This window comes from Drosophila yakuba, chromosome 3L (assembly GCF_016746365.2).
Source record: "Drosophila yakuba strain Tai18E2 chromosome 3L, Prin_Dyak_Tai18E2_2.1, whole genome shotgun sequence".
NCBI classification, from domain to species: Eukaryota; Metazoa; Arthropoda; class Insecta; order Diptera; family Drosophilidae; genus Drosophila; species Drosophila yakuba.
In genome coordinates this window covers 20,461,655-20,479,622 of record NC_052529.2, presented here as the reverse complement: position 1 = coordinate 20,479,622, position 17,968 = coordinate 20,461,655, and the positions used below count along the sequence as shown (strand labels likewise).

At 42.9% G+C, this 17,968-nt stretch overlaps 2 protein-coding genes and 1 long non-coding RNA gene across 3 annotated transcripts; 2 read left to right on the top strand and 1 right to left on the bottom strand.

The window, feature by feature from the left end:
* Window positions 1-8,319: 8,319 nt before the first annotated feature.
* LOC6539428 lies at window positions 8,320-14,094 on the bottom strand. The gene is made up of 5 exons (XM_002086284.3): window positions 12,682-14,094; window positions 11,590-12,049; window positions 10,928-11,320; window positions 9,452-9,629; window positions 8,320-9,385 (listed from the first exon to the last, which is right to left on the bottom strand). The coding sequence occupies exons 1-5, from the start codon at window positions 13,613-13,615 to the stop codon at window positions 9,230-9,232; spliced, it is 2,121 nt and encodes a 706-aa protein (XP_002086320.2). The 5' UTR covers window positions 13,616-14,094; the 3' UTR covers window positions 8,320-9,229.
* A 547-nt stretch (window positions 14,095-14,641) lies between these two features.
* On the top strand, window positions 14,642-15,651 carry LOC120321442. Its single transcript, XR_005561048.1, has 3 exons — window positions 14,642-14,776; window positions 14,831-14,960; window positions 15,178-15,651. It is a non-coding gene; the product is annotated as an uncharacterized LOC120321442 (long non-coding RNA).
* Window positions 15,652-16,183: 532 nt separating this feature from the next.
* On the top strand, window positions 16,184-17,695 carry LOC26534720 (dynein axonemal assembly factor 1 homolog). The gene is made up of 2 exons (XM_015189528.3): window positions 16,184-16,638; window positions 16,710-17,695. The coding sequence occupies exons 1-2, from the start codon at window positions 16,312-16,314 to the stop codon at window positions 17,583-17,585; spliced, it is 1,203 nt and encodes a 400-aa protein (XP_015045014.1). The 5' UTR covers window positions 16,184-16,311; the 3' UTR covers window positions 17,586-17,695.
* Window positions 17,696-17,968: the final 273 nt, after the last annotated feature.

The following is a 17,968-nucleotide window of genomic DNA, read 5'->3' as shown; positions in this document are numbered from 1 at the left end:
GAGACTCCTCCAGAACCACTGACTGTCGTCCTTCTCCAACCGCCCTCGGAATAACGCCTCATATTTTTAAGCACCTTGCCTGACACATTTATGCTCTGCCAGAAGTGAAGTGAATAGTGGCCGCTTTTCAGAGTCCCACCCCCTCCGCAGCCTCTCTCTTTAGCCCCTTTAGCCGATTACCATAAACAATGGCAGCTTTCTACCTGAGACGACTCATCCTTATTTTCAGACTGCGCCTCATACTCTTAGGGCAAATTTGTGTAACATATTCAAGCGCTGCTTTCATGAATTTTTATTTACTTGGCAGGAATCTTCACCAACAGGCACACAACTCACACCACATACAAGCATACATATGTACATGCAGGGCAGTCGAACGCCCTGTTGACATTATCAAGTAAATCCGTGTTGCGCATACGCCTCGTAGGCGTTTTGAGAAAAAACTCGAAAGAAGGCAAACTGATGCTTCTGTACCCTTATGGGAAGTATATTTTGTAAATAAAAGCCCTTGTATACCGAATAAATCTTTACGATCAGAAACAACGACACTATGATTTATTTTCTGTTATTTTCGATTAACTCTGCGACTGTTCTTATGTTCGATCTAAATAAATACGAAGTTATTTGATTTATTTACCGAATTGGACACGTTATGGTCAAAGGCTACGAAGGTACCTTTTTTCCCCTTATTTTTTATGGCTATCAATTATATGATAGAGTGGTCCGACGCGGCCCGTTTCGACACATATGCTACCATCAATATTGAAAGTTTCCTGCGGATAGATTTTCCTTACAACGGACGTATGGAGGCAGATGGATTTATCAAGTCGACCATTCCTTTACTAAATATAAATACCCTCTGCATGGGTATAATGACAGAATACATCAAAATTTCAACATCAATTCGGACGAGAGTGAGCTGGTTACCAGACGCCTTTTTCATCACGACAGCTTCTTATAAATCCGTTTGAGCACCAACTTACTCCCTTTTTACAACTGAACCAAACAATTTAACCGATTAAAAAACGTTCATCAAATTTGAGTTTTTAATAATTTCCTTACATTCAAAATATCTTTAGAGTATACATTCATTATTTTGTTTTACATACAGATTCTAATCAAGATATTCATACAAAACTACCCAACAATTAGATGGGTTTCATCCAATTATATCTTAAGTGAATATGTCTTCACATTATTACCAAAAGTTACTACATTCCAATAAAAACCAAAATTCCACTTAAAAAATTCATTTGTTGTACAGATATACCATTTAAGGTGCTTTCATTGTCTAAAACCACAGAATAAAAGACAGGAAATTTTCACTTCACTTTATTTTGGCATTTTCCTAAGAATTTAATTTATTTTCCCTCTCAGTTGCTCAGTTGCCGCTGAACTTTGCTGTGATTCTATATTTATAAGTTCATACATATGTTTGTCTACATTTGTTTTATTTACTTATATACTCGTATTTTTCCTCAGATATTGAATCTATTTATAGTATTTAATTTAAAATTTCAGGGCATCTTTCAATAAACGCTTTTTGATGCCTTTGAATCATGAGAAAAGAAATATCACTCCAATTCATTTTTGTGCACATACAAAGTACAATTATTAGGTACAATCGATGGTGTTTTCTTCTTGTATCGACTTCAAAGGATGCTAATAATACTTTATTTTAATTATGGGTAAGATTAAATTCGGTATGTGGGCGTTAAAGCGCTTCGTTGAGTGAGTTCATTAAAGACAATTATGTCATATAACGAAAAGAACTCTGAGCTTTTCCGTGATGCTATTTATTTTATATAACTTTATACAATATTGACTCTTTCAACCTATTTCTTTGCCATTTTAACAGAATTAAGCAAATAAATAATTTTAAACGAAAATTTTCCGTTCATCTACAATCTATAATTAATCGTTATTAAGGTTTTGTTGCCATTTGTAGGGAGGGTAATCTACGTACCTTACTACATACTTATTTGTATTTTAGAGCTGTGGCCAGCAAGTTAATAACGATATTAAGGTCTACAGAAAGCCAATAAGTGTCCTCTAACGAAATTTGGGGGGAGAAAACTACTACAATTGCTACAACAAAGTTCGAGAGGTTTTCGCACAGCACGAACAATACATGGCACTTACTTATTGGCAACTTTTTCTATTGAAATTATATTTATGGCAGCAGCTGCCGCTGGAGGAGTTCGATACGAGACCAAATTATAGCCCGGACTACCTGAGTTGTGCATCGGGATGTGGGAATGGGATACGTGCTCGTGGTAGGGTCTCCGCTTCTCCGGCTTATTAGAGCCAACATATTGTGGAGCCATGGTTATGCTTTGCATATAAATGACCCGCATGCATATACTTGGTCCTGCCTTAAAGCATTGTCTAAGCCCAAAACCATATCCAGATCCCTTCTTGGCCTGGTCACTTTAAGAAGCCACTCTCGGCTACTTTCGTTTTCAGGCCTCATTGACTGCACGGCGCGACAATATTCAGGACTCGAAGAGTTTTAGTCCCTGCTAAGTTTTATAAAAGTAAATATGTGGGTTACAAAAAAGAATAATTATAATAAAGTATGTAATAATATTTTTAAAACAAAAAATATATATTTATTTTCCGAAAATTATTTTTCTTGAAAAATATTTGTACAAAGGGCCTTCAAATTAAAATGAGCATAAGCATTTGCTTTATATCAATGTGTAATTCGTGCAGTGTACTTTCTTAAGGCATTCAAAATAGAATACACCCACTGTATGGCCCCACTCTGATGTTTTTGGGGAAGCCCAGCTGCACTTCGTCTTCATAAAAGTCGCTTTGAGGACCAAAGTTAAATTTACATAAATTCGCCTTGGTTTCTGGACAAGTTTCCATCCTTTGGTGTTTTTCTCCCGTTCGGCAATCAATAAACGCACATAAATTTTGCCTCTATCCGTTTGCTGTTCTTCTTCCATTACTTTGGCATCTTTTGCGACTGCCATTTTTTTTTGGTTTTTTGTGGGCCAAAAGTTCTTATCGCCAGCTAAGCTGGCATTGTCAATGGAAAACACTGGGCGGGGTCGTAATTTATTTCCCATAAAACATGAAATGAAACATTTCGGCTCGTAAATTATGGCAAAAAACACGTTGAGGCTTCAATGTGTTGTCGAGGTGCAGAAACAAGAATTATGGCCATGTACGAATAGTAAACCAGTTGAAAGGTATCGACTCTTTGAAATCTTATGCAAAAACTGAAGTTCCACGACATACCCATAAATGGGTATTTACCACCTCCTGGGAAACGGTCTATTTTTATTACACTGCATCCAAATATGGGGCTTGGCTTCTGACTCGAGCGACATGGAAGTTCCAAAAGTGATTGATTCCAAATCCGCCTTCGTATGTCAGTTACGATGCCCCAGCAATTGACCTACACATTCCCTGTGCCCGAGAACAGATCAACTGGCACTCAAGTCGGCACATCGAAGTCCTTACACCTCACATCATCCACACAGCTGCCAGTCCGAGAATTGGAAAAAAGTTTAAGAGAAGTCACCCTTTGCAAGGGTATAAAAAAGAGAATGCATTTTTACAAGGAAATAAATACTAATAATACAAGGAGAAAATACTTTTTAAATGCATAGCTCAAAAAGCCTTGACCATTTTCATTAGCTCAAAAGGTTTGTTCTCTGTTCAGAATATAATTTCTGGCCCTTAAACCTGTTTATTGCAATTTCCTTTCTTTATTTTACGATTGCGAAAATGAATGGCAAGTGCGGGGAACATTTCGGTTTAAGAATGTCTATTTTTGGACATGCGCCAATAATTTTAAGCCGGGATCGTAAAATCTTTACGCACAAACTGATAATTGCCAGTTCCGTGGCACTTTGTGGCCAAGTGTACAAACAACAAAGCAGGTCGTTCGACATTCCCATTCCAGGTCCACCAAATGTGGTTTATCGCTTCCAGACATGCTCTGTCCAAAATAGATGCCGCCATGTTACCGATTCGGGAGCTCGGTAGCTGCCACATGGAGCCCATCAGGTGTTCGAGGATGTGCAGCTGACTGAGTTTGTCGGCATTTTGCCGATACTTTCGCGATGTTCGTTGATATCACCCATACGCAGCGTGCCGCACTGCAAGACTGCAGGAACTCTGACACCCTCTTAAGACTAAGTTATCTGAGAAGTTTTGTGAAAGTGTTTTTGTATGTATTATGAGCTCCACGGAAGTATAAGTATTTTATAAGTATATATTTTATATACTTACATTTGATGATTATTTCATTGTCAGGTGCAGTCAAAAAGTATTTTCGTGCTTCCAACTCAGATCGCATACCCATTAGATTAACGGACTCAAGATGTAATTTTGGTGCGCATTTCTGAACCTCAATATGATTACAAGACACTAATGGTTATCACGAAGTCGCTGTTCCCAGTTCGCTGAGCTTCTGTGTCCTGCCAAGTGTCATGTTTGACCAGCACCAGCAATAGCACACACATGCGGACGCATTGCGCTTTAAAGCCAATGTAATTCGAAGCTGCCTGGAATGTGGTCTACTGCCGGCAAATGGGCAACTGGCTATGGGCCTGCCCCCTTTTGCCCCTCCTGCGGCTTTTGCCCAGTAGAGCAGCAACATCGATGACAATGACGCCAAATGGCAGGAAAGCTGCAGATGTCGCCCGTCCGCAGTTGGTTCTCATATTTCCCTGATCCTGGCCAAAAGACATCCCCGTTGGTGGCCATGTGAGTGTATGTGTGTGTGTGTGTGTGTGTGAGCGTGCGCTGCCAGCGTGTTGTGGCATAATTTATACGCTTATTTGTTAATTTCGCACACATTCCGAAGGGGAAGAGAAGGACGCACGGAGAGATACATTACACAAACTCTTGGCTTAATTAAAAGTTAAGGCAACAAGTTTTCGTCCTGGCGCAGTTGGTTAGTCCAAGAGACAGAAAGATACCCTTCTGGGGCTACTTTTGATACTAAAGTGGGCACAGATTTTTAAACTGCCTAACTACTAGTGTTAAGATAATAATTATTTAATTTTTAAGTGGAATAAACCAATAGGTATTGCTTTCGTTATTTAAATATTAATTTACCTAGGCCTGCTAAGGAACATTATAATCTTTTCTTTTAAAAGTTTTCTATTTATCTGGAATACAATCCTGAGCAGTCGAGTACACCTTCAAACACATCAGCCATTGTGATAGTTGCAATGATAATCCTATTACCCATATTAAATACCTTCGGTGACGGGCCAACAAATGCCCTCGATGAGCTTGGCATCCATTGGCATAGTTAGGTGCCCCATCGCATCCGTAGGCTGGGAATATTTCAATTAATCAACTCATCTCGGACCGGCTTGCTGGGCACTTCGATAGGCAGCGGAGCTCAAGCAGGGCACCTCGGTGGTGGATGGCTTAGCCGAGATGCCGGCCGGAGCAACAGGATAATTACTCGACCATATGCTCAAATGTCCAGGCCAGGAGGAGGAGCAGCCACAGGAGGATCAACCACAGGAGCAGCCATCCAAGGCCAGTTGTGCGACTCGAGTGCTCTGGCCGTAGCTTTCGCTGCGATGTAATTGTAATTTAGACACCACAAGCTCACACGAGTGCGCAGAGGCGCAGGTAAGGGGGATCGCAAGGGTAAACTGCAATGAAATGCTTTTGCTAATCCCCCTTTAAAAATCACCTTATTGGCCCATGGGATTGCATTATTATAACAGACGCCTTGGCACATGTCTACGGACGTGTCTGATAACCAAATTTTTTTAGCATATCTAAATTTGATAATTTGATAAGCAAGATGTTATAGTTAATGCTCACCCCCTGAAAAAAAGCCACTGCCATGGGCACATGTGTTTGTATCTTTGTCTATTGTGCATGTGTTGCGTAATTTTTTCGCTGTCATGCGGTTAAACGTGCGAATTACTCGCCCTTTTTATTCGCTGGGCCAGCAGTCGGTTGTTTTATTATATTTTCCCACCTCATTTTTGCAGCGTTTTATCTCCTGCCTGGCCACCACTCACCGGCAGAAAGGCACTTGGAGCCACGTGTGTATTTAACCTAATTACAGCCGACTCGTCCTTTTCACTCAGAACTGGCTGCCAGGATACTAGGTCTCAGGCAATAGTGCCTGCTAACAGGGAGATTAAGTGTTTACTCAAATAATGCATTTTTTAATGACTTCTAAACGGAATTATTACAGAAACATTTTTACAAAATTATAATGTTACTTTACGTTTATATACGTAAATTACCTTTTTCGTTCGGCAGTAAATCAATAAATATGTTATCACACAAAACCTTGTCTATTTTGAAAAACACATTCCAGAAAGGGCATTTAAAAGTCGTTCTCCAACAGCGAAAATATTCGTGAAATTCCACGGCCTTTTTAAGGATATGCTAGGCCACAAAGCATCTTATATCGTGGGCTCTTGTGCTTGTTTTTGCTGTAGTCGAGTCATTATGTTCATTTAGGAATTCAATTATCGCCATAATTGCAGCAAGTGGTTAATGATGATAATGCGTTTACTCCGATAACGCTGGCGGTTGTGATAACGATGCCGGTGACTAGCTATTTATCCCAGGAACCTCCAATTACAGGACATTCAATTTTGTTAAAAGCGACAGGATTTACATTTTTAATGCCAATCTTCGCTCGAATGTACTTATAAACGGCTAAGCAACTCATGATAAATTATGCATTTTCTTATATTTCGGCCAAAATAAATGTTCAAAATTTATTTATGCAAATTATAAGAGCAGAAAAACGCTAATTGTAGTCTAGTTCAATCAAAACATAAAAAAGCCTTAGCTAATTATAAAATTTTACGTCAAAGATTTACATGACAAAGAACAATGCAAGTATACAGCCACAAAGAATAATTTTAAATGAAGTGAAACATTTAAATTTGAAATTTCTGGAGCGTGCGTCCTGTGAATTGACTTTGTGCAAATGGGTTGTGCTCATTTTAACAGCTTTGTTTTCTCTTTGAAGTCATTTAGCGACCCATTAAAAGTTTTATTGGCTTCTGTTGGCTGGAGAATAAAGATTCGAATATTGTTTGTATACGGCTGCTTGTTGTCTTATTTGTAAATAATTTTTGTAACAATACAGCCGAACAGTTCGGTTTTCATATCTCATAAAACAAACTGAACGTGTTACCATTTGCATTTACAAATATTAAAACAATTGGTAAATTGGTAGTACCAATTTGGTACCGCAAATAAAAACATCTTTGTATCTTATTGAGGTACCTTTTTAAGGCCATTTGTAGCAAAATTATACCTAACTTGATTGATTATACTTCAGTTGATAAATTTCTTCATTTAGTGAAACTAAGTGTCTCTAAACTTTATAAGATATAACATTTTACTTTCTACATTTATTTAATGGCGCCATCTACTAGGAAACAATATTGTTAAGCGAGTTTCACAACCATTGATTTTTACATACATTTTTGATTCATTTTTACTAAAAAGAGATGATTTGTGTTCACAGAAACATAAATTTAGCCTAATAAACAATTTGAAAGAATTCTAAAAAATTTGTGGGTATAGATTTCCATTTGCACACCAAATATTATTGCGACCACAATTTAAGTTACTAACATTTAAAATATACCTTAACTAATTTATTCATTCTCTACATTGTCTTACTTACCATTCCCATATTTTCGTGTGTATTTTCTTCTGTTAAAGGTAGATCTTTCAAATGTAAGATGCTTTGATGTATTTGAGAGTCGGCTTATTTATACTTAGTTTTTAAGGTCAAATGCATTCTTCAAATCATTCATTTTACTTGAATTTTGTTTAAGGTTTGATTCTTTTGGTCGGAATGATTTCATGATTTGTTCATTTAAATAAGACGAACTATTTACTATTCATTTTATTTTGATCTGTTCCTACACATATAAATTTGGAATCCGAATCGCAGTTCAACTGCAATAAGGTGAGGAATTTAAAGGAGGAAGTACGCATCTTTGATTACTTACGATTGAAATTTTCACCATGATTTCTAATACTTATCCGCAATTAAATCACAACATAGTTCAACACCAATAAAATATTTCTATGCATTTTTCATTTTTTTTTTTCTACAGAAAAAAAGGAGGCACACTTTTTCAGAAACCTACATTTATTTTACGGCTTCGCGAAATAGCGAGAAAACGATCCTGTGATGAAAAATCGTAAAATCAAACGCGCCTACCTCAGGCATATCGTTTGTATAAGTGAATCTTCAAAATGATCTTAAATGTGTTACCACATGACAGTACTGATCATAAAAAAAGGATTTGTTAAAACTTTACCCACCCCTTTACAAAAAGTATGTAATTTTTTCTTGCCTTTATACATTATTTTTGTTTATTTGCGTTTATATTTTTTATATACAAGTTTACAATGAGATTTTCTTGTCATCCGCTTTGATCGATTCGTGAACTCATTTTTCTATATGTTTTTTTTATTACATTTGTCTCTGTATAATGGTTAGTGTATAGTTTAACTTTAATATTCGTTATTTTATTGCACTCGGTTTATATACAGCTCAGGTAGTAGCTTAAACTGTCGTTTACATGTTTTTAAAAGAAAGAAGGCGTAACAAATGTTTTACCAAATGCGAATTCAGGAATTTAACGAAGTAACTTTAACTTGAATTAAACAACGAAAATAATTCAAATACACTTCTATGTACACACCTAAGTTTGTTGAAATTATACTTTATAAAGGCGGTCTTAATCGACTGAGGATCAAATTTGGGAAGCCTTTGTCAGAAAAATGCCGCAACGACCAGAAAACAAGGGATTTTGTATCTTTAGACGATATGTGTAAGTAAAAGGACTTTAAGAAATGTAAATTGTTCTATACTCGCGTTTGTAATGTATATCAGCATGTTCGCGTACAGCTTTGTGTATATCTATGTAGGTAACGTATTGTATATATGCGTAAGTACATGAATACATCTATCTGGTAAATATAGGTATTTCATATTTTTCCTTTTTCAACAGTGTTCATATCCTGCGCTCACTATATTTGCTTAGTCAACTAGCTCGAAGGTTAACCTTTGGGGTTTGTTCTAGCGGCCTGCGAAGGGCATCAATGTGAATCCTTAAGAGACGACTTTAAAGCTTAAGATTTGGGTATACGTAATAGTCCTATTGCGTTTCGATTAAGCCGTACATATAAAAAGCCGGTAACTGAACAACAGCTGCTAAGAGTTAAATATTTACAACTTGTCGCCTTAAATTCAATTATTTGTCAACTGATATTTGGTGAGGTCCACCAGGTGCTCATACAGCATATCCTCCTGCGGCGTCAGTCCGATCATAATCCACCCAGATATGGCGGCTATGCTCCTCGTCACCGAGAGACTGCTCCACACGCTCTGCACACTGTTGCTCAGCTGCTCGAAATGGAGTACATTGGATGATATAGAACTTCTAATTAATCACTGCGACCTTCTCCTTACCATCTCCTGTTGCGTCAGCGTAATGTTGGCATTGTTGTTGAACAGGTACAGCTTCTCGTCGATGGAATCGGAGCAAATAGTTAGGATTATTGTCGCCACATAGATCATGGTGATGATAAGCCACCGAAACGAGATCAGTTCGCTGGCATTCGAGAAGCTCCAGCGACAGATGTCCATCCTACAAATGAAATGGCAAAGTTCAACACTTATAATCAGTAATTAATATAACGCAAGTACTTTTGCAAAAATCTATTTGAAGAGGTTTTTTACTTTTCTATTTTCCTAGTTTTCCTGAGTTCTGCCAAATAAAATGCGGTTGATTTAAACTTGGTTAACTGAATTACCACATCAGGTGGAGGTTGCAATTCGATCTCTTATAGAAAAGGGCTAACAAAAAGTAGGCACTTACAGTTGGGGTAACTTATTCATGAACAAAGTCATATAAATTGCCTGAAAGTTTAGATGCTTACGGTTTGCAATTCCTGTATGAACTGGCATTTATCCGTAGCACTCCGTTTGTCAAAGAGGCAAAGGTCAGGACACAGACTCCACTGCCGGGAGGTACTTAACATTTAGCCCAGCGACAACCGCACATAAATCAAGTGGCGCTGGGATAACGAAGCGAAATGTCATACACAGTTTCACACTTTCATCCAGCCGAAAATGGCACAATTCGAATGGGCAAACAACGTCAGACAGTTCCTTTCCACCACCTAAAACTCAACCACTCTACCACCCGACCAGCCAACCAGCCAACCACCCAAGCCATTCAAAACCACCCACACACTTGTGCCATCGACTGGCGCAGCCTTTAAAGGTCAAGAGTGCAGCCAGGGTGGTTGGTTCGCTTGTGTGTGGGCAGCGACTTTGGCATGCAAAAAGAGCAAAGTTTAAGGGCATTAAAATATTTTGTGGCTGATGAAAGCGGCCACGCAATGCGAGCCCGCAAATTTGTATTTCTATGAGAGCACGAAGCCGAACAAGTACCCAAATTGAGGTCACACTACCATCAGTTCCACACACTTTGTGGAACCATATCCTCGTCTAGACAAAGACAAGTGAACGAAGTATGCAAAACCGGAGGTGCGAGGGCTAACTACCCACTTCCAGCCTTCGTCCAGCTGGCTTCCAGCTCAATGAAACTCGCAACGAATCCTTTGCCAACTGAGGTCAATGAGTTCTAGAGGCAAAACTCCACCCCTGGGAAAAAGAATTCCCTCCTTGGCCTCCTATTTTTAGCTGCTTGTTGGCGAAGGTTGCGTGGTAGGCCAAATTGGCTTTTAATCTAGCCAAAGGACATCGAAAACTCGAAAGGACGCAATTGGAATGGGCTAAGTGAGAATTAAATTAGAAATTCCTTCGCTTAAGAGCTAAGCTAGCTTATGGGTCCTTCATTTCTAGTTATGCTCATTTGCTCATTGTAAATCGAATGCTTTTGTAATCTTACACTTAGAAACACATTGACGCCAGACTCACCGATCGAAAACGGAAACCAGACAGATTATGGCCAAGCAGTAGAAGGTATTCAAGTAGATCTCTGCAAATCCGGCGTAGTCACTTATCAGGGCTAATCCGGATGCTGCTGTGGATGAGGATGAGGATTCACCCGACTGCGTTCCTCGATCGCCAGAACCGAGGTCCATTCCCAATGGTGTCGATGCGGCTGGGGGTTGGGCCGTTGATGACACCGTCTCGCCCGCAAGACTCATGCCATTGATGACCTTGGCCCAGTCCATGGGGTGGCTGCTCAGCACGAAGAGTAGGTGGGCCAGAGCTAGACCGGCTAGCAAGCCGTGGCATATGTTCGAGATGAGCAGCCAGATTCGTTGAACTACACAGGCTAGTTGTATGTTGCTGGTGATCCCATTGCTAGGCGGACAAAATAAATTGCTTAAATTAGAAAGGCATTACATCTTTACTTAAAATATTCAGTGTTGCTTAAGTGATTGATCATATGGCTTCTCTACTATATTGTAACTATGTTTTTGTCTCTGTACTTTCCCTATTAATTAAAGGCAAATGAGTATTTTCACTGCTAAAAGTTCTCACTCTTTAATATTTAGTTTTATCATTTAGATTTCCTCACTGTCATCTGCGTATCTGCCATCTGAGGTATCATTTGTTTTTCCTCAACTCACCTATTGAAGTCGCCATCCAGCAGACAGCGGGTATCACCGTAGCTGCCACGCCCACTTCCTAAGCTTCCGCCATTCCTGCCCATTCCGGCGCCGCCGGAGTGGCTGGCGCTGGAGCGGAAGAGGCGACCGGCGCCTCCAAGCTCCGCGGCCGAGATACCATCGAGGCGACCTCCTCCTCCTCCTACCCCACCACCACATCCACTACCGCCACCGGATGCTGAAATTCCGGCGGATCCGCGAACAGCAGCGCCCAGGAAGGAGCGCTTGTAGTAGCTGTGCTCCACCGGTCGATATCCGGATGACGTCTGCAGGAACATCTTGTCGATGTGCGCGGGCGCATCGTCCGTAGGCGAGACGACCGGCGTGAATGGGTTGTAGATCTCCTCGCCCTCGGGAGGAGCTATGTCGTCGGCCAGCTCCTTTAGAATGGAGGATATCCCGCCTGCAGAGTACAATTTGGCTGTGGGAGAAAAATGGAATCCATAAGTCTTTCCAGCCTTTCCTTTTTAACGGCTGATATTGTTTGTTATTTGGACGTTCTAAGTTTTATTTGTTCCTTATAAACAGAAAATTAATACAATTTATTAACAGATTTTGAAATAATGGGTGGATTTAATTTTAAAAAAAAGGTATCTGACCGAGTTAATGAGTTTTACTTGGTTAATTTAGAGAATAATCAAACAAGCTGGTCCAATACGGCATGGTATCATGGCTCAGCGAGCCAGTGCGCAGAATCGAGAGAACTGGTAGGTGGATGAGCAAGTGGATGGGTGGAGCTTTTGCTCCAGATGGTTTTACTGAATGGGAATTGGGATCCGGAAGTGGGTGACGCGGGCACTACCCAAGAAATATAAGATGATTCGGTTAGCGGAACTTATCGTCGAGTTTAATGTAATAATGATAAAATTTCAAATATTTCAGCGTTTAGCTTGTCTTGCTTTAAGTACAGCACTTTAATATGAACCAAGTTAAGCTAACACAATTTCTGGCTTGCACTTAGTACTTTCAATGAATCGTTAAGACCAATAGGAACATGAATATCCCTGTTTTAAACATAGTAAGAGACTTGGGACTACTCAAGTATGTACTCACAGATAAGCTGACCCCGCTTGTCCCTTTGCGACTTGGTCTTCCGGTGGACGCGTCTCTCCTCGAGACTCTGGTCGATCTCGAGTTCGCCGGAGAGCGAGGCGTCGTGCATGTCGGAGCACTGTTTGAGGTACCGCATCAGGGTTTCGTTCGCCTGCCGGACCTCCATTTCACCGGCGGCTATTAGCTTCCGTTCGCGTCTCCGCCGGGACTCCGACTTGCTCCTCTTGCGCCGCGGGCTCTTGTCGAAGCTGCTCCTCGAGCGCAGGGATCGCTGGGCGGGACTGGCCTGAGGGTCGGACAGCGACTGCTGCTTCCGCGATGCGCCCGTGCTAGTTCCGTTTCCGCTTCCGGCGGGGGCGGAGGGCGTGGGAGAGCTCTGCTTGAGCTCCCGATCCATGTATCCAAGTATGCCGCGATGAAAGGACGCATCCGGATCAGCAGGTGAGTGAGTACGCCTGGACCGATGGTGATGGGTGGCCGGTAGTTGCTGCAGAGTCTCCCGCAGACTCATCGCATCGCCAGAGGAGTTGCGACTGCCATCGCTCTGCTTGGGCAGCGGCGGAGACTCCCGGGTGATGCCAGCGCCCAGTGGCGACTCCTCCTCCCCCTCCTCCTGGCCCGGCGGGGCGTGTCCATTGACCAGCACCACCGTTTGCTGCGACGTCTGGCTGGGCGAACCCACTAGCTCGATGCTGTCCGCCGAGCTCTGGGCACTGATGCGACCCGCACTGCTTGGTGTACCGCCGCTTCCGCCCGGGTCCGCCGATGCCACACCCTCGTTTAGGGCTGTGGCACAGTCCAAGGCCTCTGCCCGCTCGGGAGTAGTGGGCGGTGGAACTGCCGCTCCCGTAGCCACCGCCTCCCGTTCCAGGCGCCGCTGTCGCGCCTCTGTGCGACGATGCCGCTGATGCTGGCGGTGCACCTTCGCCTCCATGTGGGCGTGTGGGATTCTAGATCAGATCAGATCCGAGCCGAGTTGAGCCACTAGGCCAGCTGCATAACAGGTGGACACCCCCTGGGAACGGGCACGGAAACGGGAATGGGAGTGCGAACTTTGTGCTGCTGCAGCTTTTGACCCAAATAACACAGTGCAACCCACACACACACACACACACACACTCGCAAGAGGACACGACCACAACGACAAACAGCGAATGCAGCTCAGCTGCGAGCTGGTGGCATTTCCTCAAGGCTCCACTTCAGCGCACTCTGCACGTACGGATTTCATTGACGACCGAATAACTTCGTCACTTAACGGATAGATCACTCTATTGGTTACGGTATTGCGTTCGATTTTCACTCGATTATGCCGTTATCCAAGCATTCTTCTTATATTCCTAAAAATATTAACGACGCGAAAGGAACCGAAACCAAAGCAACGCGCTCGAGAATCTGTTCTGCAATAACAACGAATTGGTCTTTGCGAGTGGCTTAAATAGACGCTGCTCTCCCACCTTTGAAGCCCACATTAGCCGTTGGCGTCGACTTCTCTGCCTATGTTAGCAGTGGCAAAATATACTGTTAGTTATTCGACTCGAGACAGGACCCCAATGTCGATAATACATATGTGTTTATGTATATGCATAGGATTCTACCGCGGTTTGTGCTCATGATAATGACAGAAGGGATTTACACAAAATTTGTATTTTTATAGAACTTAAATTGTTTTTATTTAATTAGCGATTAACTTATCGATAGAAATTAACTGAAATCAATAGAACGCAAATCTAATAAATTCAAAATTTCATATTTGACGTCTATGAGTTCGCGCGTAATTCAAAATAGTATATCCCAAATTTTGTACTTTCGACTTTTGACCGCCAGTGTCAAATGCTTAAGCGCAGACTCAAACCAATGTTAGGCCTAGCGCACTGTTAGCTGTGGCAGTGACGCCCACGCCGACGTCGACGTCAATGAGAGGCGAACGGTATTTTCGGAAAGACATTGGGAGCGAGCACGTTTCAATGTAGTTGTAGCGTAGTAACCGTTCGAGAGAAAGCGCTAGAGCTTTAAGGACAATGACGTCAACAGTGCGTGTCTGTGCACCCACACATTGCAGGTGTTTTTGTAAAAGTGTGTGTGTGTGTGCGTGTATGTGTGTATGCTTGTGCCTGTGTTTGTTGGCTTTATTGACAAATTCTATTTTTAGGCATCTATAAAAATGTACGAGCAGGAGATGGGATTTTATTGGCAACACCTGAACTCACACTTAAAATGCAGCTGTGCTTCACTGGGAGAAACTTCGCTGTTGATTGGGTGGAATTTTAATACTATGTGTGGTAATAAACTAGTAAATTTAATTTTATACATTTTTGCGACTACTTTGTAATCTATTTTTCCCTCCCTTTCTCTCATTCTGCTACGTCATGTTTTGCAAAAACCGAATTCGCCCACGCTTCTCTTCTCTGTCCTCCGCTATCTCCATCACTCTCTCCCTCTCGATCTACCTTTCTCCTTCGCACTTTCTGCCCTGTGCAATCGATAAATGCGTGGTAGGATGTCAGCTCACTGCGCAGCTTTCGCCTCTGATGACGTCAATGGAAAAAGCTCCATCCAAAACCAAAACAACAACAGTGCCTCCCCTAGGAGCCAACCCTCCTCCCTCCGCCCAGTGGAAAATTCACAAAAGCCGGTAAAAGCTTGACAGGCGTCAGGAAAATTGGATTATAGTAAAGCTAAGGAGCGCGGGATAGAGAGAGGGAGAGAGTGAGAGGGAGAGGGAGAGGGAGAGAGAGCGGGACAGACAAAGATGCCTTCTGGCGTTGGCGTTAGCAAATGGCCCTTGAAATGGCCAAAGTCTGCGATATATGTACATACATATATCTATATTACAAAATATGCAACATAAATAAAAGAACGATTGTAGAAACTCAATTAATTGAGAATCGATATTTTTGTCGCTAATGAATACCTTGTGTAATTTAGTTTGTTGACTACTTTGCAAGTAAATGTTTAGAATTGGTTATCACATGTTATCCTGTGCATTAGCCTCTGGACAGAGTTAACCGAAAACTCTCACCGCTCTCCCAAGCCAGACAGAAATCCTGGGAGAGAGAGAGAGAGTAAGAAAGAGGGAAAGGAAGTCGGTCGTAGACAGTTTGAGTGCGAACGTCACGGCCATGACGTCACACTGACGTCAGTGGGCGTACTGCCAAGAAGCCAACGCTGTTGTGGTGGAATGAAGGCGCGCCACGAAATGCTGCAAAAAGGCAGATCGATATAAAACGAAATCCTTTGGCTAGATTTATAGTGTAATACCGGTGCCAATTGAAAGTTTATTCACACAGTACACGTACTTTAAGAACTGAATATTAAGACTCATTATTGAAAGCTTTATGAGAAATGGGGTCTGGAATTATTACTTCTCTCAATCATTGCACTGAACTATTTGCAAGCTAAAATGTTGCAAGGCTGTTGCCCACTTTTTAGGGCCATAAACTTGTTAACCATAAGTTAACCATACAAACTAGATAGATTACAAGTAAAGGGAATTGCTTGATATGTCATGGGGAGATCCAATACCACCAAAAAGCGTTGCCAGTGGATACGCTTGTGTTGTTGGGTCAATAAAGACAGCCAAGATACAACAGGACACTGAAGAAACAGGTATTGCACTGAGTAATATTTATAATGCCACTGCTGGAGGCTCCTACGGACTACCTGGAGTCCTCTCCGGATCACTCGCTCCAGGCGGAGCTGCCCATCCTTCTGGCTCCGCCGGGTCCGGCCGCCTTGGCCCAGGTCCGGATGCCCCCGCCGGATTTGCGACTCAATCATCAGAATCCAACCCCGCAGCAACAGCGGATGCAGTTCAACCGTCGCCAACTGGCCCGCCGGAACTCCTTCGACCGGGATCTGGCCATCGCCGAGGAGGAACAGCACCTTCCGGCCTTCGTCCATCTGCTGCCCGTGGTGCTGCCCCAACAGGGCCCGGAACCGACACTGGACGAACTACTGGTGGGTCGAATTTGCATGTCTCCCATGAGAATTAAAAGTAATGAAGTGCTATTCCCGTCTTGTTGGATTAGCGGCGAGTGACGCAACGCACGGATCTGGAGGCGGTGGAGTCGGTGCGTCTGCGCGTGATCTCTTACACAGTCAGCCTGTCCCGCCTGTCGCTCTTCCTGCCGCGCCTCCAAACCCTCGACCTGAGTGGCAGTGTGCTGAGCTCCCTGCGCGACCTGGGCTACGGACTTCTCCAGCTCACCCGGCTGGACATCAGCAACTGCGGCCTGAATAGCTTCGACGGCACCAGTGGGTTGCCGGCCATCCGGGTGCTCATCGCCGATGGGAACATGATCCAACGGGTGGATCCTCTGGCCGAACTGGTCCATCTCCGCGTTCTGAAGGCAAGGAACAACAGGATCAGTGAGCTGGGCCTGCTCTCCTTCCTTGGAATGTGCCCCCAGCTGCAGGAGGTGGAGTTGCAGGGCAATCCCGTGTGCCGCTTGCCGCTGTACCGCTCGCTCCTGGCGCGCAGTGTGCCCACGCTGCAACTGTTGGATGGACGGGTGTTGAACACTGAGCCGGCTCCAGTGGAGACGGAGGAGGCCGCATCCGCGACCTCAAGTGATCTGGAGTCTGGCTCAGAGACGACTGCCCAACGGCCGAACACGGCACCTGCTCCGGAACCCGATCATATCTCCCTGAATGCCGCCATCCGGCGCCAAGTGTCGGCAAGTTCCGCATCCACTCCAGTGGCCGGATCGGTTTTGGGCCTGGTGCGCCAGCGGCGTAGGCGCAGTGGTCACGCCTGGGTCAGTTCCTCCTCCTCCAGCGGATCGTCTTCCGCCTCCTCGGCCCGATCCACCCGGGCGCCATCCATGAGCTCCTGCTCCTCCAACAGTAGCCTTGACGTCCAATCATCTACTTATGCCTTCAGCCCACAGTCCACGCTGGACTAGACCACACTGAAGAAATGCTAATACTTTATAGGGTTTCAAATCCTGACTTTTAACACTGGTTATACAAAACAACACGTTTATCAAGCTTAAGTTCTTGTAAAATAAATACACACAATTACTTTAGAGCAAAAATATTTGTACGTTTACAAAGTAATTTAGTTCTAAGGCAAATCTTCAACTTGTCTCTCCTGAGATAATGAACTAGCGCTGCAATTTAAACATTTTTCAATTGCTTAGTATATAAAGAGAAATGATGAAGAAAGTGGTGTTATGAAAGTTATCGTTTTGCTGCTTTGCTCGATTCTGATTTTACCGCTTAGCTTGGCTTAGTTCTCAAAGTTGAACGCATTAATTTGTTTATTATTATTACTACTACGATTCAA

What these genes read in the sequence shown, in the direction of transcription:
- LOC6539428 (XM_002086284.3), bottom strand. Translation starts at nt 13,615, where the DNA reads ATGGAGGCGAAGGTGCACCGCCAGCATCAGCGGCATCGTCGCACAGAG. An exon ending in CTGGATGGCGACTTCAATAG is followed by an intron (nt 11,321 to 11,589) that starts GTGAGTTGAGGA and finishes TTGTCCGCCTAG; the next exon opens with CAATGGGATCACCAGCAACA. An exon ending in CGCTGACGCAACAGGAGATG is followed by an intron (nt 9,386 to 9,451) that starts GTAAGGAGAAGG and finishes CATTTCGAGCAG; the next exon opens with CTGAGCAACAGTGTGCAGAG.
- LOC26534720 (XM_015189528.3), top strand. Translation starts at nt 16,312, where the DNA reads ATGCCACTGCTGGAGGCTCCTACGGACTACCTGGAGTCCTCTCCGGAT. An exon ending in CGACACTGGACGAACTACTG is followed by an intron (nt 16,639 to 16,709) that starts GTGGGTCGAATT and finishes TTGTTGGATTAG; the next exon opens with CGGCGAGTGACGCAACGCAC.